The sequence below is a fragment of the Leptonychotes weddellii genome, chromosome 13, assembly GCF_054177405.1.
Source record: "Leptonychotes weddellii isolate Sample4059 chromosome 13, ASM5417740v2, whole genome shotgun sequence".
Taxonomy (NCBI): Eukaryota; Metazoa; Chordata; class Mammalia; order Carnivora; family Phocidae; genus Leptonychotes; species Leptonychotes weddellii.
In genome coordinates this window covers 75152489-75176015 of record NC_138381.1, presented here as the reverse complement: position 1 = coordinate 75176015, position 23527 = coordinate 75152489, and the positions used below count along the sequence as shown (strand labels likewise).

Genomic DNA, 23527 nt, shown 5'->3' with positions numbered 1-23527 from the left:
TTCTCAGTTCTTGCTTCTTGGCTCATGCCAAATCTTGGTTTGAAAAATTTTCAGTTGAGTTTGGATCTACCTAATCCCTACCAACAGTTTAGCCTTTCTGCATCTGCTCATTCATAAGATGACACTTGTATTCAGCATTGACTCTGCTTTGGTGTTTCAGGATGGAGGTTCCTGTTACCTGCTTTGTTTTGGTTTTTTAATTTGGCCACACCCTGTGGCCTATGGTAGATACAATCTTTGACAGTGTATGAGACAAGACTTCATATGTCTCTGGGCTAAAAAACACTTTTCAGGTCTGCCACTCCTGAGAGAGACTTCCATCAAGAGAGGACCTGTACTCCCAGTAGCCAGATTACTTTCCTCCTCCACACATCAGTCAGCCCTGTGTGGCTCTTCTGGAGCTGTCAGCAGAGTTCTCAAGGTTCACTTTAAGATGATTTGTTCCACTCAGGTGTATTGAGGTGACCCCTAAGCCAGGTCAATGGGCAGCAGGTTTTCCCCATATTCCCAGCAGAGAGCATGGTTGTCAGCGAAGGACCCTGCAGTTGCGGAAGCTCCAGGCTGTGGCTCAGGGCTCCTCGCCTCGCCTTCCTCACTAGTTTTCCCAGCCTCGGGATTTCTTGGGCCTGAGAACAGTGGCTTCCTCTAAGGATCTCAAAAGCTTTTGTGTCTTCCACAGGAGAGTGAGTCTCTGGGCTCTAGACCCCACTCTTCTGTAAAGTGTCCTTCAGGGAAGGGTGGAAGTCCTGGAGTATGGGCACGCTGGCATACTCACCACCTGCCGTGTGAAGAGACCAGTGGAGGCCCTGTTGGGAAGTTACTATTGCCCAGTTACCCCCAGCAGCTGTGCCTAGCCCCTCACTACCACCCCTCATCATCAGAATTTTGCCTGTTCCATCTTGAAATTCTGTGCATGTCTCTTGTCCCCACCTGGGTGGCATCAGGCTTCCTTAGGCCTGTCTGCCCACTCCTTCCCATAGCAGCCTACGTTTCCCCTGCTCCCAGTGTGGGACAGGAGCGAGGGGGTGATGGTGGGTGGGAGGACACCCCTTGCATGCCCTTTGCCAGTGGTCACTCTTGGCTGGGCCTTCTCCTACGGACTGCATTTGCTTCTCCAGTGCAGAATGTGTCAGAAAATTCTTTAGCTGTTTTCAGTTTGAGGAGATGCCCCTTAAAGAAAGGCTGTTAATGAGAATTCTTGTTCCATCTTGTTGTTTTGTTTTGTTTTGTTTTTAACCCTTGAAGTGAAAAAAGCTTTGTTCCTTATTTTAAACTAAAAGTGATTGTTGGAACACCTGGGTGGCTCAGTTGGTTAAGCATCTGACTCTCGATATCAGCTCAGCCCTGTGTTGGGCTCCATGCTGGGTGTGGAGCCTTCTTAAAAAAAAATAAATAAATAAAAGTGATTGTTATCTTTTAAAAAAAAAATAACAGAAAATTATGAAGAGGAAAATCTCTCAGAAGTTTATGCAGCCATAAATAATGTGTTACTCATTATAGCTTCTTAGTGAAATTTTAAGAACGGGATCTCAACCTTCCTGAAATTTTATGCAGAGGTTTGTGACTTTGTGTGCATTTTTCTAGGAAAAAAATCCTTAGCTTTCCTCAAATTCTCCAGAGGTCCTCTCATCCCCTGGGTTTCTGGTAGCTCTTGTGTTTTTATTCTCTTGCTCCTTACCCTTAGTATATAAAGAAACCAGAGCCCTCCGTGGAGTCTACAGGTGTGTGTTAAGGGACCCCCACAATGCTGCTAAAATCGAGCTTTTCCTGGAATGCCCATTATACACGAAGATTTGGGAACAGACATATGTTGAGATGAATCTGTGTTATGCAGAAGAATACAACATTAGCATGACAAACGAATTCCATACTGTTTGGGGGGCTGTGGCTACACCTTGTGGGGCTAAGTGTCAGTGTGCTGCTGTTGGGAAGAGCTTGCTGGGAAACACAGAACTGTCTTAATTGTAAAAACACACAGCCACGTTTCACTGTTTTTCTCACTCCTCTTGACAGTCATCCCTTCTTGAAACTTTTCCCTGGTTCAGTGATGACACAACCGCCTTTCTGGCCGTTCCTCCACAGGTTGGTCTTTCACACTGGCCCTTGCATGTTTGTAGTCTTGAATGCAGTGTCCAGGACCCTCTTTTCACTCTGTCTTTTCTCCCTGGACAACCTGTGGACTTAACTAGTTTAACAGTATGTGATGCTGACTCCAGTTGTGTATCGGCTCTGATCCCCCCTGCCTGCTGGCCACCTTCCTCGAATGTCCCGTTGGCCCCTCAGAGTCTGCGTGTCCATGATGGAGTCCCTCATCTCTCCTCCCTTCCTAAACCCCTTGTTCTCCTGTTGCTCAAGCCAGAAACCTCAGAGCTTTTCAGGACTCTTCCTGCCTGCTTACTCCATGTTTAGGCAGCCTCATGGGTCTGCTTCTAAAACATCTCCTGAATCGTCCCCTCTTTGTCAACCCGTGTGTGGCTTCTGTTCATGCCTTCATCATCTTCAGCCTGGGCTACTGTAGTATCCTAATCTCTTCTCCCTGCCTTTCATCTTGCTTACCACCCAAAAAAATATTCATGCACTTGCCACGATGTGATGGTGTTGCTCCTGAATGTAAAGTCCTTTAGCGGCTCTTATAGGGGACACCATTTCTCTGTGTCCTATGAGGCCCTGCAGGATTAGGCTCCTGCCATCTCAAGGCTGTTTTCCAGTAGCCATATCAGGCTACTGAATGTGCTGTGTAGTTTCACATCTCTATCTTATTACTCTTCCTTCTCTGCCTAGAATATCTACTCTCTCCCCCACCTCTATCCCAATGCAGAGGCCTGTTCTCCCTGAGTCACCACCTCCTGTGTCTGTGACCCTCTTCCCAACCTCCCTTCCTAGTGAGATGAGGCATTTCTTCTGGGTCAGCACTTCAGGATCCAGACTTTAGAGCTCCTGCCCAGACTCCTCCTAGCGCGGCTTCTCGTTCATTGGCCATATGACGTTAGGCAGATGACTTAACTCTGCTGTGCCTCCAGTTTCCTCACTTCTGAATGGAGATGATAATTTCTATCTCATAGATTACTGATGGCAAATATTGAAAAGAGTGATTAGTTACTTTTAATATCATTATCATCATCACTGTCACATTGCGTTGTATTTACATGGTTGTCTTTCTTTCTCCCTGCCCTGGACTGTAATGCCCTTGAGAGTGTGGAACACATCTTACTCATCTCTGTAGTCCCAGCACCTAGCACTGAATTTGGTAATAGTTCTCAGCCAAAAAACACTTGGGTAGGCAGGTGGGTGAATGTGTGACTCATTAATGAATGAGTCTCCAGTGCAGATTACGTGCTCTGTTGGCTAGTGATGTTGAACATGTTTTCATGTGCTTATTCCCCATTTGTATATATGGGTTTTTTAGGTTTTCTTTTGTTTTAGAGAGAGAGCATGGTGGGGGGAGGGCAGAGGAAGAGAGAGAATCTTAAGCAGGCTCCATGCCCAGCGTGAAGCCTGCCACAAGGCTCAGTCTCACAACCCTGAGATCAAGACCTGAGCTGAAATCAAGAGTTGGAAGCTTAACCGACTAAGCCACCCAGGCTTCCCTATATATGTGTTTTTGAAGAAATTCCTATTTAAATTCTTGGCCCATTTTCAAATTGGGATGTTTGTCTTTTTATTGTTGAGTTGTTAGAGTACTTTATGTGTTCTAGGTACTAGTCCCTTACTAGAGGTATTGTTTGCAATATGTTCTTCCATTCTCTGGGCTTTTTCACCTGATTGTGCCTCAATAAGCACAAAAGTTTTTAGTTTTGAAGTCGTTTATCTGTTTTGTTGTTGTTGTTGCTGCCTGTGCTTTTGGTGTCATATCCAAGACATCATTGCCTAATTCAAGGTCATGAAGATTTACCCTTCAGTTTTCTTCTAAGAGTTTTACAGCTTTAGCTCTTACATATAGGGCTTTGATCCATGTTTGAGGTAATTTTTGCAGATAGTGTGAGGTAGGGGTCCAACTTCATTCTTTTTGCATGTCCCTGCACCATTTGTTGAAAAGACTATTCTTCCCCCCACTAAATTGTCCTGACACACTTGTTGAAAATCACTTGGTCATTGAAAATTGTTCGGTCATAAGTATTATAAGGTTTTATTTCTGGACTCTCAGTTCCATTGATCCGTATGTCTTTATGCCAGCACCACGTGGTCTTGTTTACTGTAGCTTTGTAGTTAAGCTTTGAAATCAGAAAGTATTAATCCTCCAACTTTATTCTTCATTTTCAAGATCATTGTGGCCTTTCCAGGTCCCTGGCATTTCCACATGAATTTTAGGATCAACCGGCTGGGGCTTTGATAAGGATTGCTTTGAATCTGTTGATCACTTTGGGGAGTATTGCCATCCTGACAATATTGTCTTTGAATCCATGAACATGGAATGTCTTTTCATTAATTTAGGTTACTCCAAGTAATTTTAATCCCAGAGTTTTAGTGATGAGGGATTGAAGAGGTTCTGCCCATGAATATTCAGGAAGACAGGATCTGATGGATAGGAGGGGCTCCGTAAATATTTGTGGAACGAATGAAAGAACTGCTGTACTGATGTTCCCTTTAAGGAAGATGCTTAGGAGTAGCTGGTGGAGAAGAGGTGTTGGAATGCTATGATTTGTGTGTGGGGGCATGGGGGCTGCAGATTTCCTTAGCAGGTGGAGCTGGGCTGATAAAATCAACAAGAGGCCTTGGGATTGAGAAGACTGGTTTGTAAGGGAAAGTCAGTGGATGCCATCATTGCCTTTTGCTGAGAAGACCAGTTCGTGCTGAAATTAACAAAGATGCATTCTGGGTTACTTGAACAAATAGAGGCAAAGGTAGGATAGAGTGGAATTTAGAATTGGGCGATGAACCTTTAGATATCACACAGAAGAGATTAGGACAGAAGCTTCACGCCAGAATGACAGGGCTTTGGCTTGTTTACCTTCCTTCATGGAGACCCTCCAATGTCTTTCTCACCTGTTGATTTTCTGGGTGGTCTGTCTTAGGCTCCAGCATTTCAAGTGTTGCTCGACTGACTCCTGACAAGCCAGCTGGCGCCCACTTCCCACAGAAGCTGGTCATGAGGCTGTAGGCAGCAGCAGCTTTTCTGGCTTGACTTGGCAGCCGGCTGAGACCGCCTAAGTCGAGGTCTTCGGAAAACAGGGCCTCCTCACACCTCTTCCAGGACATTGTCTGTCATTTGCTCTGTCATTTTCCAGGATGTCTCAGCTGCCATCAGGATCCAGGAGGATTTGTTTTTTCCATGGGTTGGAAAAGTGCTTCTCTGGATGGGAATGTGCTTTGGAAAGCACTGGAAGGTAGGCTTGTTTCACAGTCACATTTGAGCTCTGTGACACTGGCTGGATCGGCCCAGCGTGTCACTTCAGAGAGACGCTGTCCTCGCAGCCAGTAACGCCAGAGGCGCCCAGTGGCTGTTTATACCTGACGTTCCTGAGTGGGAGGAGAGAGCCATGTTTGGACTCTGGGAATTTTTTTTTTCAGTCCTTCACCAAAGCAGCTAGTCCTTAGACTCTCCTGCTCTGGGGGTCAGAGTTTGAGCCCTTCACCCCATTTGTCCTTGGATGTTGGACTGCACTGTCCTCTCTGTGCCCGACTTGAGGCTCAGAATCATCCACCTTGTTGACTGTGTTTCGGGGCTTAGAGGAGTGAGCTGCTTCCAGGACATGCATTCTTTATAGGGGTGGGACCTCTGATTCTTGCGTGCTGTGAAGAGAGGGAAAAGCCTTCTTGGTGTCCGTTTCTCTGGAAGTGAATGTGCTTCTCTGTACGTCTTTTCGGCACCTGCCCTACTGTGGGTGTGAAGGCACTAACCGTGGGCCCATTCCAGGGGTGTGTGCTCCCCTCCAGTGGACTCACCCTGCTCGTCAGCTCTGGTTTATGGTGTTCAGTTTGGGTGCGTGCTCATCCTCTGCTGGCTCTGTCACCATGGGCAAGTTACTTTGCCTCTCCCTCCAGTCTCCTCGTCTGAGAAATGGCATCTGTCATGGGCTTCTTGTTGGGAAAATAAGGTCTTATCATACGTAAAATGATCACAGTAGCAGGCATTCAGCAAGTATCCGCTGTCACTGCTGTCACCATCCTTATGGCTGCTTCCGCCTGGCACACTTGCTGCTCTTTGGTCAGCTGCTTAGTGTTCAGGTCCGTGGCCCCTGTGTATCATTCTCTAACTCCAAAGGCTCTGAAACCTCTTTTTTTTTTTTTTTAAACTACTCCTCTGGCAGCAGTACCTGACTTGAATGGACGCGTGTGATGTGTAGGCCGATTTGTCCCTCTTCCGGTGTTAGGGCTGCTGAGCTCCTCCCGTGTGTGACAAGGGGGGCCGCAGGACCTTCATTGCTGGAAGACAGAGCAGTGTGCATGGGAGCCGCCCCTTCCCCAACGCAGCTGGTGGCGTATAGGCCCAGTGGTGACAGGGCCGCTGGCCGGGCTAGCTGAGGGGGGCCTGACTGAGTGTGGAGTGGCTCTGTGGGAGCAGGCTGGGGTCGGTGAGGACGGATGGGCCACTGGAGCCATGTCTCGTGTCTCCCTTTCCTCTGGAGTTCAGTACAAGTTGAGTGGGATAAAGATCCAGAGTAGCAGGGCTCCCTTGAATGTTGCAGGCTGCTAGGAAAATAAATTGGAGGGAAGGATCCAAGGTGTCAATACCAAAGGGGGTTGAGGGGGGAGTGTGAGATTTTCAGCTCTCTTCAGGGACCACTGCTCTGCGGAAGAAATGGATGATGGTGAGGCTTTATTCACAGAGAAAGGTGGACTGAGTTTCTTCCTGATGTGGTTATAGGTTTCTAGATAGCCCCTGTGGTATTGCAGGGAGGGGTCTCTAGAAGGAGGACCCTTTGCACTGTTGTGATACATAGTAACCACACTTCTGGGCCCGGGAGCTGACAAGAGGAGGGGCTTTTGTTAGGGATCCAGGTGTGGCAAGCAAGTAAAATTAAAAGGCTAGGACTGGACTTGAGATTAATTGGCCGCGAAGGGGCTCTTGTAAGCATTAGATGCCAATTCGATCAGATAGTTTTGGGGTAAGGAGTTGTCTCCCTGACTGACGAACCATTTTTCAGCAGACTCCTGCTATTTGGAAAGGTGCTTCAGACAGCACACACTACCATCCCGGCCCCTCCCACTTCTGGTGCCAGGTGTGCAGGGGACCTCAGCAGACGGTGTCCTCTGGCAGCTGACCTGGGAGCTCCCCGACGGATCCTGGTTGACAAGGGGCTCTGAGGTTGCCCTCCCGGACAGCAGGACTCTGAGCAGGCCCTTTGGCTGTCTGGTTCACTGTTCGGCATTTCTGTACCGCTCTTCTGTTCATCTCTGTTTCTCTCTTTTCTTTTGTTTCACTAGCTTTTGGAGATGTATCTTGAAAGAAGTTGCTGTGGGCTGTTTCTCTGTTTTCTTCTGAGTCGCAGGGAAAGACGCATTTGGAGCCCGTTTAGAGAAGAACTCAAAAGTCAAGCCTCCTTAGGGTTACTGTCTCATTCTACCAGGCTTTGTTTGGTTTACTGAGCACATCCTTGTGTGCTAGGCCATCTTGTCAAAGGACAGTGGTGACAAGACACTCTTTATAACTGCCTTCCTGAGCTCTGTGTCTCAAAGGGAAGGTCCCTGAGAACACAGGCCGTAGAAGGTGCCCCGAACACAGGACAGGGAGGGCTGTCAGAAGAAAGCAGTATGTAGACTGGGACCTGCAGAATGAGTAGGTCTTAGCCCACTGGAGTAGGGAGGGGGTTTGTGTTTCTGGCCGAGGGGACAGAGGCCTTCCGTGTGGCCGTGTGCGGCCTCTCGGGGGAAGCAGAACCTGGCCGGAGGCAGGCAGGGGCCTGTGCTTGAGATGCAGCGGCCACGGAAGGGTCTTGAACCAGGACGTGCTCTCAGAAGCAGGGTGGCCTCTGTTCACTTTCTGTAGCTGCCATAACGAAGTACCCAAAACGGGGGCGCTTAAAACAACAGAAACTTATTCTCTCTCAGTTCGGAAGCCAGAAGTCTGAAATCAAGGTGCTGACAGGACCATGCTCGCTCTGAAGACTCTAGGGGAGGATCCTGCCTTGTCTCTTCTAGCCTCTGGGGGCTGCCGGCTTCCTTGGCTTATAGACACTTCCAGTCACATGGCCATCTCCTTCCTGTGTCTCCACACGCACTCCCTCTGTGCCTGTGTCCAAACCGCCCCTTTCCTAAGGACGCCAGCCCTATTGGATTAGGGCCCACCCTAATGACCTTATTTTAATTGGATCACCTCTGTAAAGGCCCTGTTTCTTTTCTTTTTTTTTTTTAAGATTTTTTATTTATTTGGCAGAGAGAAGCCCAAGTAGGCAGAGAGGCAGGGAGAGGGAGAAGCAGGCCCCCCGCTGAGTGGGGAGCCCAATATGGGACTCGATCCCAGGACCCTGGGATCATGACCTGAGCCGGAGGCAGCCGCTTAACTGACTGAGCCACCCAGGCGCCCCAAGGCCCTGTTTCTAAATAAGGTCCGCCATCCGAGGTCCTGAGGTTGGGACCGGAACACATCAGCCCCAGACACCCGGCCCTGGGCCCGTCTCACCGGTCCTGTGTGCTCTCCTGCAGAACCGGGCGGTAGGTCGGCCCAAGGGGAAGCTGGGCCCGGCCGCGGCCGTGAAGTTGGCCGCCAACCGGACGACGGCGGGAGCTCGCCGGCGCCGGACGCGATGCCGCAAGTGCGAGGCCTGCCTGCGGACCGAGTGTGGAGAGTGCCACTTCTGCAAGGACATGAAGAAGTTCGGGGGCCCCGGGCGGATGAAGCAGAGCTGCATCATGAGGCAGTGCATCGCGGTGAGTGCGGCGCAGTCTCTCCAGGGATGCCCCTGGGGGCGGAGCCCCGGGCGCAGCCCCGCCTTCCCCCGGGAGCACCCTGACCCTCCTCTGCATCCAGACCCCACCTCCCTGGCTTGTTCTGCTCCTTGGTGTGGTCTCTCCCTTAAAGAGAATGTTCCAGTTGCGGAAACCCCTAAAAGGTGCTCCCTGTGGGAAGAAAGGGGACTCAGACCACTGCTGTTTCAGATTCCACATTGCAGGACTGGGGGGCAGACTTACCCGTGCTAGGCTCCTTTTTCTTCATAGGCTGCTGGTCTTAGAACTCCTTCCTTCCCTAGATGACGGAGTACTTTGAAGTCTCTGCCATTAAAGATGTCAGCCTGTCCTGTCTGTGACCCCATTGCCAACATTTATGGTCCAGTTCATGACGGTTCTAGGCCCTCCCTTCCTTCCTGTCCTGCCTTCAAAGTCAGAGGTCTAGGCGAAAGGTCAGTGCCCCTCCTGAGGGGGCTGCCCCAGATAAAGAGGACTGATTTATGGTGCCTAGGAGCTGGGCTGCTGCAGAGCTTGGCCCCTCCAGCAGACTGTCCCACTGCCCCCAGCCTTGCTCCAGGACAGGGCAGTGGACACAGACTCTGGCAACTTGGCATGGTCCCGGGGTCTGTCCGTGCATCCAGGACCTCCAGCACACACGCTCTGCCTTCCGCAGGGTGCTGCTCCCCGGGCCTCCATGATCTCTCTGCTCCTGTGGGAAAGCAGGCTCAGCAGGAGGGACAGGATTCCTGGGTGAGCTCCGAAGGCCCAGCCTGGCATCGGGTACGCCTTTCTCTCTGGCTGTGGCTGTCCCTCCGAGCCCAGGGGCACCTTCCCCTTCTCCCTCCACACGTACTGTGCGTGTTTTTTAGTTTTATGGTTTTTTTGTTTTCTTTTTTACTATGGTCAAAAACACAGAACAGAATTTACCATTTTAACCATTTTTAAGTATCCAGTGCAGTCATATTACCTATATTCTCAATTGTTGTGCAAGCTGATCTCTGGAACCTTTTCATCTTGCCAAATGGAAACCCTATATCCATCGAACAACTCCGTTTCCCCTCCCCCAGTCCCTGGCAGCCACCTTCCTACTTTCTGAGTGTGACTGCTTTAGATACCTCATATAAGTGGTGTTTCTCCTTCTGCGACTGGCTTACTTCACTGAGCATAATGTTCTCAAGGTTCATCTGTATTGTAGCATGGATCAGGATTTCCTTTTTTTTTTTTTTTTTTTTAAAATACGTGAACTCTGTGCCCAACATGGGGCTTGAACTCACGATCCCAAGATCAAGATTGCATCCTCTACCAACTGTACCAGTCAGGATTTCCTTCTTTTTAAAGACTGAATAATACTCCACCATTTGTATATGCTGCATTTTCTTTACTTGTTCCTCTGTTGATGGACGTTTAAGTAGCTTCCACCTCTTGGCTCTTGTGAATAATGCTGCTGTGAACAGTATCTCATTGAGATCCTGTTTTGAATTCTTTCGGATATATACCCAGAAGTAGGGTTGTTCGAACATACGGCAGCTTTTTTTTTTTTTTAAGATTTTATTTATTTATTTGAGCGAGACAGAATGCACGCGCATATGCGCGCATGAGTGGGGGGGAGGGGCAGAGGGGAAGGGAGAGAGAGAATCTCAAGCATGCTCCATGATGAGCATGGAGCCCATCCTGGGGCTTGATCTCATGATTCTGAGATCATGACCCGAGCCAAAATCAAGAGTCAGATGCTTAACCCAACTGAACACCCCCCCCCGGCGCCCTAGTAGCTCTATTTTTAATTGTTTTGGGGACCACTATATTGTTCTCCATAGAGGCTGCTCCACCTTACGTTCCCCCCCAGCAGCGCTCAAGGGTTCCGTTTTCTCTACATCCTCACCAACACTTGGGATTTACTGTTGTTCTTCTGGTCATGGTTACCCGAATGGTTTTGATCTGCATTTCCCTGATGATTGGGGATGTTGAGCATCTTTTCATTTGTGTGTTGGCCGTGGCTTCTTTGGAGAAATGTCTGTTTAAGTCCTTTGTCCATTTTTAAATTGGATTGTTTGTGTTTTTGTTGTTGAGTTGGGGTTCCTCATGTATTCTGCATATTAACCCCTCATCACATACAGGGTTTCTGAATATTGGCTCCCATTCCACAGGTTGCCTTTTCACTCTGTGGATCGTTTCCTTTGCCGTAGAGTTTTTGTTTCATTTCTTGTGTTTTTGTTACCTATACCCAGGTCATTTCAGTGGATTTCAGGAAATTTGGGAGTCCCCTTGAAATTAAATACAGCTTTTTGTCTCTGTGCATGCCTATATATACATTTTTCTGGAGTGAGGGTCCATGTGACCTGTTGTATTCTGTCAGGATTTAAGAGAGGTTATCTGTGGCGACTATTGGTTTTGAGAACAGTGTCGCCTAAAACTCGGCACGTGGGCCATGACCCAGCACTGTCTCTTCAGCCTTGCCCCGCCCGTGTTCGAGGCCCAGTTACGGGACCTGTCTCCGCGCTGGTGCCTAGCCCAGTGCCTGGCACAGTGCGTGTTGAAGGAAAGCTCACTTTTGTGTCTTTCTCCAACCTGACGGGTCTTCTGGAACTAATAGTAAATGTAGTCTTGGCCTGACTCTTGGCATCCTTCTTACTCTTCTTCCAACCTTTCCACTTTGTTGGGGCTCTTCCTGCCGTGCTTTACCCACCTCTGACACTTGCAAGCCACCTCTCTTCCCTTTCCAGGCCCTTCTCTCTTGATGTGCCAGAGTCTCTCCCCATGACCAGCCTTCCCTTTGCTCCTCCTTGCGAGGTTTCATCCCTTCACACTGTCCAGCTCCATCTCCCTGCTGGCTTGGGCCTGGGGTCCCCTCCCAAGTCTCTGTGGTGGCTTTGCCTGTGTTCTACCTGCTGATTCCAGAATCAGTCCCCTAGCCTTGCCCACCCCATCACACACCATCTTCTGGCCACCAGGTGTTCCCCACCCAGTACCTCCAGCTTTGGGCTCGCTGCATCCCCCGCCCCGGCTGGCCAGGCCTGCCCCCCTGTTGCCGAATGCTCTTGCTCTTTCTTCTCTGTCCCCTTTCATGTGGGTTGGAGGTCTCTTTTGCTTTTCCTGCTCCCCACTTCTCTGCCTGTAGGAGCCCAAATTCCCCGTCCTGGGAGTCCTGAAATCAGCTGCTTGCTGCTTCCCATGGCACTTTCCCATGTTTTTCTAGGATTTCAGCGTGTTCTGTCTCCCAGACAGCTCGAGGAAGCAGCTGCCTTCCTCGTTACTGTTCCCCTTTTGGTTGCTCGCTTCAGGCTTTAGCAGATGTTTATTAAGTATTTGTTGAACAAGTGATGGCTCTTTTGCCTTCAATGTTCTATTTATTTGAACTCAAATGTTTGTGCCATCTTATAGACTTTTCCTTTAGTGGAGCATATATCCCAGCTTATTTGAAGCTCTTCTAATTCAGTGTAATAAAAATTGACTGTGTGTTTCCTCTAGATCCCAGGTACTGGGACATGGGTGTGCATAAGGGGAGAGTCTATGTGCTGACCCTCCCGCAGTACCTCAATGTTTGTAGCCCAGTACCTCAACGTTGTGGTCTTGGGAACTCTTGAAAATTATGAGCACCCCGAAGAGCTTTGTTGATGTGGGTTATTATTATTACTGTATTCAGAATTAAAACGGAGAAGTTTAAAAAAAAAACTTTGAATTTATTTGAAAAGAACAGACTTAACTACATGTTAACATAAATAACATTTTTTACAAAAATGATTAGGAAGAATGGCATTGTTTTATGTTTTTGTATATCTCTTCTTTTATGTTTGGTTCATTAGACAAGACCTGCATTTTCACATATGTGTCTGTGTTCATTCTGTCGTAATACATTGTTTTGGAGGAACTATGTGAGGAAAATGTGGCCTCACACAGATCTGTAGTTGCAAAGGGGAGGCGGGTATTTTCATAGTCTTTTCAGGTGGTGGTGGGTAGTGGTGGATATCTCTGATACTCTGCTGGAACTCAACAGGTGGTAGTTTCTTAAAGGTTAGTTGCAATGTGGAATCTGAAACTGTATCAGTGAAGTTTTCATACTGTTACATTAAAATTCATTAGTCTTTCTTGCCCCCGGAACAGCTCATTTGCTCATGCATGATGTTACAACATCGTCCATTGGTTATTTGGAAAACACTGGCTCACTGAGTTATACAGATTTTCCAAATATGGGCACACAGTGTTATACAATGTAAAAGGAAAAAAAAAAGTAATCACATTTGTTAACACCACCACCAGTCTCCTTAGAACTAAGTCTGTCCAGTTCATGGTGGCTGATGTAAATTTTCCAAAATTCTAATTTTTGTTTTAAAATGTGAATTTCATCCTTTGTAACAAATGCTGTGAATTTGTTTTTCTGGAAGTGACCAGCTCATTTCATCTTTGAGAAATCTGCCAATACTCTTTTTTTTTTTTAATCGGTCATTCTGTCAAGTAGAATGATGTTCTGTGGAGAAAATGGCCAAGTGCAGTCACAGCGTGGTCACGAGTGTCTTTCCTAGAGATAAGCGCCGGCCTCCGGCGCACAGCACTAGTGCTCTGTGCATGTCCCGCCTGTTCTGTCGTGCGCAACCCTACAAAGATACGTACTCCAATAACAGTAAATACTTTTCTAAAAGAGGTTACGTACTCAAGGGTCAAAGGAGCTTTCTCTGCCCCATCAGAGCCCTTCTTCCGTGAAACCTGGCCATCTTTGTAGTAAGTGTGCGGCGGTGACTAACTCAGTGCCGTCCTGACGAGTGCCAGAGTTTCACTCACCAGAGCAAATGTCAACATAGCTGGAAAAGGCAGATAACATCTTAGTGTTCCTCTGACGATGGTTTTGACCCCGCGGACCTCCCTGGAAAGGTGGCGGGGACGGTGCGGTGATCGCACTGGTGACGTGTGGCCTCGGCCCCCCCTCGGGCCTGGGCGCAGGTCACGCCCCGCCCCGTCCTCCAGGTGACGCTGGCCCTGGCCTCCGTGTTTCCAGGGAGCCCCCCTGCCCCCCTCACCCCTGGGCCGCCTCGCTGTATTTTTCTCCATATCCCTTGTCACAACACACGCTGCTGTTCTCCGTTTGTCTGCCTCCCTCCGCTGACATGTAGGCTCAGGATGGCAGAGATTTCCATTTGTCTTGTTCGGTGCTGTGCCCGGCACCGAGTATCTGGCCCACAGAGACGGTAGCGGCCGAATACGGGAATGAGCGCGTGGATGAGCGGTGGGCAGGGCTTGGGCCGGGTCTCTGCTGCCTGCGGGCCTGCACTGCTCCCCGCCGTCCCGGCCCCTGCTGACGCGGCTGTGCTCTCTCCGGCCCTTCAGCCAGTGCTGCCCCACACGGCCGTGTGCCTGGTGTGTGGCGAGGCAGGGAAGGAAGACACGGTGGAAGAGGAAGAGGGAAAGTTTAACCTCATGCTCATGGAGTGCTCCATCTGCAATGAAATCATCCACCCTGGATGCCTTAAGGTGAGCAGTCCCGGGGGCTCTGGCCGTGCGCCTCAGCACGCCCACGGAGGGCCTCCGGTGGTGCTGATGCTGGGGGGCCCGGTGAGCTTCCTTCCCCGGACGACCTCCAAGTCTGCGGGGCTCTGTGTGTCAGATAATGAGCTGAGGCCAAGAAGAGGCTGGAGTAGTTCAGACCTCCCCCCGTGTCTTCGAGGGAATGAACACATACCCCCCACCTCCCGATACCTCAGAACCACAGACAGTTCCCAGAGTCTTGCACCCAGACCAGAGGGAGAGACTGGGTGGTTGTGCGGCTTGCTGGAATCCTGGCTCCGGGCTTCTGGGAGAACAAGGCCTGGGCCAGGGGAGGGCGGGTCCTGTGACAACAGGTGGTTGCGTCAAGAGTTGCTGTGTGCTAAGGACCTGCTCCCTTGGTGTGCCCGGGCAGGGCTGCCTTCTCGTGGGGACCGCCGTGCTGTGCCCGCCTGTCTTAGGCAACAGGTTCCACCGCTGAAGGGAAGAGACTGCTCTGGGCTGTCCCCAGAGAATGTCATCATGCCTGGCACCTCCCCATCATCCCAGCTGTCAGCCTATGTGTATTTGTGTGTTTTAGCAAGCTTGAGGTCGGCCTGCCCCAGATGTTAACTCAGCTCTGGAATGTCTCCGTTCCTCCGTGGTGGTAGTGGGGGTTTGTCTGGAGGCTCATCCTCCTGCACACACCTCCCACTCTGAAGGGGGCACTGTGATTTCTCCCTGCCTTTGGAAGTCAGACCTTCATGGTTTATTTGCCTGGTGACTTCAGTCTCCCAGATCAGATACAGCGCCTCGGAGCTGCTCACACTTAGCACCCAGGACAGTGCTGCTCCATGACTGAACAATTGGTGGGGTCCTTTCTGGGTGCCAGGCCTTGAGCCAGTCGCTTTACCTAGGTTATCTCCCTGACCTGTTGCAGAACGGTGGTGAGACAGGTACATTCCATTTCATGATCGAGGGCACCGGCCCACAGCAATGGAGCGATTTGCCCACCACGGTCACTGAACTAGTAAGAGGCAAAGTTAGGATTTGACCCCTGGCCAGAATCAAGAGCCACCTGTCTGAGCCACCTTTGTTTTCTTTTGGTCAGGGATGGGCTAGAAATGACATTTGGGAGGGGGCTGTTGATGTTCCTCGCAGGTGTGGCATCTTCTTCCCCCTCCCTGCTTGCTGACTGGCGTGTGTCCTTTGCAGATTAAGGAGTCAGAGGGCGTGGTCAACGATGAGCTTCCAAACTGCTGGGAGTGTCCAAAGTGTAACCACGCCGGCAAGACCGGGAAAGTGAGTGCCGGGCTCCAAGTCCCAGGGGTCAGCCTGGGAGGGGCGGACCTTGGCCTTGCCAGATGCAGCCTGTCCCTGCGCTGTCAGCCAGTGGGGTGCTGCGGGTTCCGGGAGGGGGGCAAGTCCAAAGATATACAGTTGGTTTGTTCCTTCTCTCTTTTTGGCCTACAAGCAAAAGCGTGGCCCTGGCTTTAAGTATGCCTCCAACCTGCCCGGCTCCCTGCTCAAGGAGCAGAAGATGAACCGGGACAACAAGGAAGGGCAGGAGCCTGCCAAGCGAAGGAGTGAGTGTGAGGAGGCGCCTCGGCGCAGGTCAGACGAACACCCCAAGAAGGTGCCCCCGGACGGCATCCTGCGCCGAAAGACAGACGACGTGCACCTGAGGAGGAAGCGGAAATACGAGAAGCCCCAAGAGCTGAGTGGACGCAAGCGAGTACGGACTGGGAGGAGCTGGGCAGCGAGGGGTGGCCTGGCTGGTCCTGTGTGCGGGGCGCACGGGCGGGGGCGGGGATGGGCAGCGGGGAGAACTCGGGGTCGTGGCCTCTGGCTGCCCTGAGTAGGTCACATAAGTCATGAGAGCCCGGCCCAAAAGAAAGGAGGGGAAAACCAGCAAGTCACTCCTCTTCCCACCCCTTTAGGCCTCGACGCTGCAAACGTCCCCCGGTTCCTCCTCTCACCTCTCGCCGAGGCCCCCTCTAGGCAGCAGCCTCAGCCCCTGGTGGAGATCCAGTCTCACTTACTTCCAGCAGCAGGTGCTCCCACGTCGCCCCGCCCTCCCGAGGCCCTGGGGACTTGCGAGTTCCCGGGCCGCCCCCGCGATCCCCTTCCCCCCGGGAAGCCCATTGCCGCAGCCGCCGCAGCTTCCCAGGCCCCAGTCCCGGATCGCTGGCTCGTGGTTCTGGCGAGGAGCCTGGGAAGCTGAAGCTGCTGCGGGGAAGCCCTGTGGATCTGGGAACCTCGGAGGATCCTGGCGGCCCCGCTCCGCCCACCGGCCTTTCCCGCTTCGGCCACGAGGTGGCGCCTGGTTGTCTTCCCAGCTCCAGCCATTAAGGCTCTGCTGGGAACCCCGCAGGCCCTGCCTCCAGGACTGGCTCCCAGGGCCAGGTCTGACCTCAGTGGGCCAGTACACATCTCAGGGTTTGTCCAAGGGTGGGAGGTCGGTTGGGTGGGAACAGTTCGACCACATTTCTCCCTTCTAACTTCTCTTAAAAGCAGCAGGGAGGGCCCACTGTCTATCAGTCACAGTAGAGATGGGATTTGGGGGAAAGTGATCCTCCAGCCCCTACTCCAGAGACTGTGGTTTCGTGGTGGGGTTGGGGGTAGAGGGGACCAAATCCCATGAACCCTGGGAGCAAGCTCTGCATGCTTTTTATTCCTGTGACAGCTAAAACCTGGCAAAGAAGATAAGCTTTTCAGGAAAAAGGTACCGTCTTCCATTCTCCTATCTTCCCCTCCCCCCCCACACCTGCCCCTGGGTCAGTGGGTCCCACATGGGAGGGTGGAGAGGCCTGGGTGGGTGCAGCCCTGAGCCTAGGGGCTTAGCTGCCCTCGCTCCCCCTCCTCCCTCAGCGGCGGTCTTGGAAGAACGCCGAGGACCGGATGGCTCTTGCCAACAAGCCTCTCCGGCGCTTCAAGCAGGAGCCGGAGGATGACCTGCCCGAGGCGCCCCCCAAGGCCCGGGAAAGCGACCACTCCCGCTCCAGTTCCCCTACCGCTGGGCCCAGCACGGAGGGGGCAGAGGGCCCCGAGGAGAAGAAAAAGGTAAAGATACGCAGGAAAAGGCGGCTTCCCACCAAGGAGCTGAGCAAGGAGCTGAGCAAGGAGCTGAACCAAGAGATCCAGAAGACGGAGAACAGCCTGGCCAATGAGAACCACCAGCCCATCAAGTCAGAGCCTGAGAGTGAGAGTGAGGAGCCCAAGCGGCCCCTGGGCCTCTGTGAGCGCCCCCACCGCTTCAGCAAGGGGCTCACCGGCACCCCTCGGGAGCTGCGGCACCAGCTGGGGCCCGGCCTGCGCAGCCCACCCCGTGTCATCTCCCGGCCCCCTCCCTCCGTGTCCCCACCCAAGTGCATCCAGATGGAGCGACACGTGATTCGGCCACCCCCCATCAGCCCCCCGCCTGACTCGCTGCCCCTGGATGATGGGGCGGCCCATGTGATGCACAGGGAGGTGTGGATGGCCGTCTTCAGCTACCTCAGCCACCAAGACTTGTGTGTCTGCATGCGGGTCTGCAGGACCTGGAACCGCTGGTGAGGGGCGCTGGCTGAGCTTGGATGGGGAGGCAGTGAGGGACTGGCCCGGTGTCGGGCTCCAGGCTCAGGCTTAGACTAGCCCGGGAATGGCACATGCGGGGTATGTGTCCCCACCTTAGTCATCGTGGTGATCTTTCTTTCCTTCTAAGCTCAGTCCAGCTTAATTCTTCTCAAAGAGTTCCGGGTGGCTACAGCAATTTGGTCACGCTGGTCTTGTCAGAAGAGGTGAACCCTAGTTGATTGCCTGATTCAGCCCTTGGAAGCTGAGCTAAGGACCAGGTGGAGTCCTTGTCCTTAAAGAGGTAGCCCAGGTTCAAAGCAAGGGTTCCAGTTACTGATCTTAACTTCAGCTTTGGTATTTCCTAGCTTTCTGGCCTTTGCCAGGTTACTTACCTTCACCTGCAAAAGGGTATAATACGATGTCTGCCTAGAGCACTGTTGTGAGAAGTGGCCTGTAGGGGGTGTAGTAAAGCCCCCAGTAAATACTTAATGCAGAGCAGGTACTTGCTTCTCCCATGGGGGCCCGTGGCAGTCAGAGCAAAGGTGCCCAGGTGTGGGCAGGACAGGCGTTAAACGAAGGATCCAGAGGGTGGAGTTAGGGAGTCCCCCACCCCCGAACTTGGTAGTGGGGAAGTTGCCACAGCCAGAGCCCCCAAGTTTGATGATGCCCCCTCTGCTGGGCCTGGCCCCCAGGTGCTGCGATAAGCGGTTATGGACCCGCATCGATCTGAACCACTGCAAGTCCATCACACCCCTGATGCTGAGTGGCATCATCCGGCGGCAGCCTGTCTCCCTGGACCTCAGCTGGACCAATATCTCCAAGAAACAGCTGAGCTGGCTCATCAACCGGTTGCCTGGTGAGCACTGGGCCAGGGACCCCAGAGGTGCAGTGGTGGGGGCTAGGGTGCATCTCCTGACCTGCCACCTCTGTCCCCCAGGGCTCCGAGATTTGGTGCTGTCAGGCTGCTCATGGATCGCGGTCTCAGCTCTCTGTAGCTCTAGCTGTCCGTTGCTCCGGACCCTGGATGTCCAGTGGGTAGAAGGACTAAAGGATGCCCAGATGCGGGATCTCCTGTCCCCACCCACAGATAACAGGCCAGGTGAGTGGCCAGGCCCAGGGCGTGCCCAAGGGGGTCAGCTTAGAGGCGGTGTGACCAGGCTGTGCCATTGGATCTGGTTTTCACCACAGGCCCCACCTGGTGCATGTGTTCTCAAGCCTCCTCTGGTCTCAGCCCTTTCCCAGAAGGTGCAGAGATTGTCCCGGCTGACATGTTCTCGGGCACTTTCAGGAGTAGAAGCGATGCGTGAGAGCAAAGGCTTCTTTGCACGCCGAGACTCCACTGGGGGGTCTTCGCGTGCATCTGACTGCTTCTCTGTTCATCTATCCTTCGTTGGCTTTAAGCCCCCATAAGCACGGGGGTCAGTGTAGTTAGAGATGGGGTCCCAAGAGGGAGCCTTCCTGGGCCGGGTTGCGAGTCATTGCTCCCCACCTGTCACTTACACAAGGAAAGCGTGGTGATCCAGAGATGCCGTGCTGTCCTGCCCCAACTGGCTGAGTACTGCTGGGTAGAGTGAGGGCTGTGTTTCGGATTTTTCAAGACTCCAGAAGTGTGAGATTTGATGTGGAATCTTTAGATTTTTAAATGTAGGAACTAGTGTGGGGAAATACTCAATGGCCAAGTGAAACCCCAGCGTGACACGTGGCTGGTCGGCCTTCTAGTGTTAGGTTAGTGGGGCCAGATCTCCCCGGTCAGGTCGACATGCTGCCTCCCTCCTTCCTGCCCCCTCAGGTCAGATGGACAATCGGAGCAAGCTCCGGAACATTGTGGAGCTGCGTCTAGCAGGCCTGGACATCACGGACGCCTCCCTGCGGCTCATCATACGCCACATGCCCCTGCTCTCCAAGCTCCACCTTAGTTACTGTAACCATGTTACTGACCAGTCCATCAACCTGCTCACTGCTGTGGGCACCACCACCCGAGACTCCTTAACCGAAATCAACCTATCAGGTCAGTCGGGGGCATCCAGCAGGGTCTTTCTGGGACCCTGGGGGACAGGCTGGGACCTTCACATTCGTGGGGAAATAGTTTGTGTGCCTGCTCTCAGAGGGTCCTGGTGTTAGGGTGACGACAGATCTGTAACAACACAGACAGACGGCCTAGGCCGGAGGAGAAACATGAAACACAGCAGTTACTGCTGGATTGCTAATACTTGCTGCCAAGAAACGGTGCTGGTAGCAGCCAGAGCACAGAGCCGTGGTTCCTGACCCAAAATACCGACTTGAGGAGCTTCTCCCGGGTGGTGCAGACCGGCTGGCTCACGCTGCACAGAGGGGAGCAGGACAGCGGCAGGCGGTGAGGCCGGGCAGGCTGGACCGATGAAGTAGCTTGGTTTCTGTTGCTATTGTCCGCACTTATGTGCACCCCCCTGACCCCGCTATCAGGGGCCTGTCGGAGGGGAGAAAACTCTGCAGCTGGCACCGGGGTTCTGCGTCTGCAGGATCCTCACTCTACTTGCTGATGGGCTGGAGTCGGTTTGCGAGGCCTGGGCCGTGACTGATGGCAAGCTGGACAGAGAGCGCGGCACCCCCTCCGCCCAGCTCAGCCAGATCTGGTCTCATTGCTTAGGATGTCAGATTGTGTATGTAAGATTTACACAAGACCTAAAAAAACACTTTTTTCCTCCAGAAATTAGCAACTAATAAAGGACACCTTCACTTCATGCATGGTAGATACACACGTGCCTGTCAACTGTGCCACACTTGAGGAATGGGGAGGTTTGGCGGTACGAGACTGTTCTCTACCTAGGAAGCCATTCCTCCTCCTCCTCCTCGGGGAGTTTTGGTGGCAAGGGTTGTCCCTCCCTGTGGAGGCGGAGAAGAGAGCTCTGCTGGCTCCCCGCGTGGTCTTGCATGGATGCTCCCCCCTGGGGAGAAGGGCCTGGGCGGGGCTGGGCATTGCGGTGACTCTCTACTAGGAGTCCCCCGGCCGTGGGGCAGAGATCCCAGGATCAGTCCTCCTCCCCTGCAGTGCCTGCGCGTGTGGAAACCCGCTGCTGCATTTGCTTTTCCACGAAGGCCCTCCCTTCGTCTCTGTACAGGGAGCTCCGCGTCCCGGTGAAGGGCTCTGCCGTCCGTGGCGGCAGATGTCTATACCCAGTCTCTTTGAGAGTCGTCTCTTTTTACAAAGTTTTCCCTTGCCATCAGTATAACTAAAGATAAAAGTTAAGTCTGTGGCACAAAATAGAGGACAGTGGACATGCTTCAGGATCCATGAACTTGCAGGATCTGCTCTAGTAACAGAGTGAAGTCACAGTTGTCCAGCTTTTGTTATTCAGGCTGAATTTCACCGCAGAATATTTATTTGGGTGCACAAGGCAGGCCCTTCCCTTCTCTTCCCCTGATCCCCCCCCCACCCCATACACACACAACTGCCTTAAAATCTTTCTTCCAGTGTCTGTACTTCCACACAGCAAGCCTATGTTGCTATTTCTTGATTTTCTTTTTCCACTCGGGCATGCTGTATTTATCAGCTTGCTGTGTAGAACACAAGGATTACTATTCTTACATCTTCTCCTCGCCTTATCTTTCTAATTCACAGTTAAGTCTCTATCTTTTTATGGCCACGTAAGTACTGTCCACTGTTGAGCTAAATAGTGTACTGTAAGTACATTTCCCTTCTCGCACAAATTTTTTTTTTCCTGGAGTTAATAATAATTGCCTTTTTTTTTTATTATATTAATCACCATACATTACATCATTAGTTTTTGATGTAGTGTTCCATGATTCATTGTTTGCGCGTAACACCCAGTGCTCCATGCAGAACGTGCCCTCCTTAATACCCATCACCAGGCTAACCCATCCTGCTACCCCCCAATAATTGCCTCTTTTTTGCTTAGTCTCTAAGCGGACTCTGCACCAGACTCGAGCACTGTTCTGCCCCCACACAAATCCCTCTGGCCCTGACCAGTTTCTGCAGGAGCCCTCCTTTCTGGACTTTCTCCCAGACTCCTGCCTTCTGTTCAGCCTGGGACTGTCTCCCACTACCATCCTAGAAATTTTCTTGGTCTGTGTGTTGTGTAGGGTCCCCACTTTCCTTGATCCCACATTTTTGTCCAAAATGTTATTCCCTCACATTTAATTGATAGCTTAGCTGGATCTAGGAACCATGTTGTTTCAGAAAGTGGAAGGCAGGGGCGCCTGGGTGGCTCAGATGGTTAAGCGTCTGCCTTCCGCTCAGATCATGATCCCAGGGCTCTGGGATCGAGCCCCACATCAGGCTCCTGGCTCAGCAGGGAGCCTGCTTCTCCCTCTGCCTCTCTCCCTGCTCATGCTCTCTATCTCTGTGTCTCAAATGAATAAATAAAAACGTAAAAAAAAAAAAAAATTCATGGCTTTAAAAAAAAAAAAAAGTGGAAGGCATTGCTCCTTTTTCTTTGCCTTCCAGAGTCTAATCCAGAACCACTTGATACTTCATCCTTCGGTGAATATTTTCTCTACTCGGAAGTTTGTTAGGATATTTTCGTTGTTTCTATTTTTCTGTAATTTTTTTAAAAAGGTTTTGTTTATTTTGAGAGCGAAGGAGCAGGGGTAGGGGCAGAGGGAGAGGGAGAAACAGACTCCTCACTGAGTAGGGAGCCCAATGTGGGGCTCCATCCAGGGACTCTGGGATCATGACCTAGGGCAGAGGCTTAACCCACTGAGCCACCTAGGTGCCCCTAGTTTTCTGTAATTTTTGATGATGAGCCTTGGTTTCAATCTTTTCATGCAGCACACTCATGAGCCCTTTCGATCTAGAAACAAATGTCCTTCAGTTCTGGGAAATTTCCTTGAATTAATTCTTAATTTCCTTTTCTTCTGTTTTCTCTGTATTAACTAGTGCTCTGATACCCTTTTTTTTTTCCTCCTGTTTTCCACCATCGTGTCTTCTTTTTTCTTGCTTTTCTGGGAATTTTCTTCTACTTTATCACACAATTCATAGTGTTTTGTTTTTTTAAGATTTTTTTTTATTTAAGAGAGCAAGTGGGGGGAGGAGCAGAGGGAGAGGGACAAGCAGACTCCCCACTGAGTGTGAGCCCAATGCAGGGCTCGATCCCACGACCCTGAGATCATGACCTGAGCCAAAACCAAGAGTCGGACACCTAATCGACTGAGCCACCCAGGTGCCCCGGTTTTTATTGCTGTTGTTTATGTAGGTCAAAAACAGTCAAAACATGGGCAGTTTCATATGGTTCAACCTGTATTTTTAATTTTCCAGCTTTATTTTATTCACTGAACTCACACCCTCCCCCTACATCCCCCCATCCTCTCCCCTCACCTGTTCTTTGTACTTTTGTAAAGAGGCTTATTCTTGTTTCTTAGATCCATCCTGAGGATATTGATAGTTTTATTTTCTTCTCCCTGCATATACTTTTTCCTTCAGACGTAGTCAGTGGCCCTCATGGGAGATCCTCCTCGGATTTAGTGTCAGTGTGTGGTTGTCCACTTTGGGGTGACCGGAGGCTGTGGACATCAGTCAGTGTGTGGTCAGCATGGGTTGTTTCTTTGGGGAAACTCAGATGTGAGATCTTTCAGACTTCTCTTGAGCTGGTGAGGGCTGCCAAAACGATTCTCTTTGACCTCCCAACTGGAGGGTGCAAGCTAGGCTGCCCGGTGTCCTAGGGCCTGGCAAGGGAAGGAGGCTGGGGGATCTCAACAA

The 23527-nt window shown here is 51.5% G+C and overlaps 1 protein-coding gene across 12 annotated transcripts in view; it reads left to right on the top strand.

The window, feature by feature from the left end:
* Positions 1 to 23527, top strand: part of KDM2B (lysine demethylase 2B) — a 117593-nt gene that overhangs the window by 90371 nt on the left and 3695 nt on the right. For 8 of the 12 annotated variants that reach the window (XM_081802293.1, XM_081802288.1, XM_081802291.1 and 5 more), the window contains 10 exons: positions 8584 to 8808; positions 14143 to 14286; positions 15493 to 15580; positions 15744 to 16012; positions 16218 to 16331; positions 16964 to 17002; positions 17149 to 17828; positions 18525 to 18688; positions 18770 to 18931; positions 19622 to 19840. In XM_081802293.1, the coding sequence (XP_081658419.1) occupies positions 8584 to 8808; positions 14143 to 14286; positions 15493 to 15580; positions 15744 to 16012; positions 16218 to 16331; positions 16964 to 17002; positions 17149 to 17828; positions 18525 to 18688; positions 18770 to 18931; positions 19622 to 19840 (2104 nt within the window). The remainder of the gene's footprint in view (positions 1 to 8583; positions 8809 to 14142; positions 14287 to 15492; positions 15581 to 15743; positions 16013 to 16217; positions 16332 to 16963; positions 17003 to 17148; positions 17829 to 18524; positions 18689 to 18769; positions 18932 to 19621; positions 19841 to 23527) is intronic. The other 4 variants (XM_081802289.1, XM_081802292.1, XM_081802295.1 and 1 more) reach the window with 1 other exon arrangement.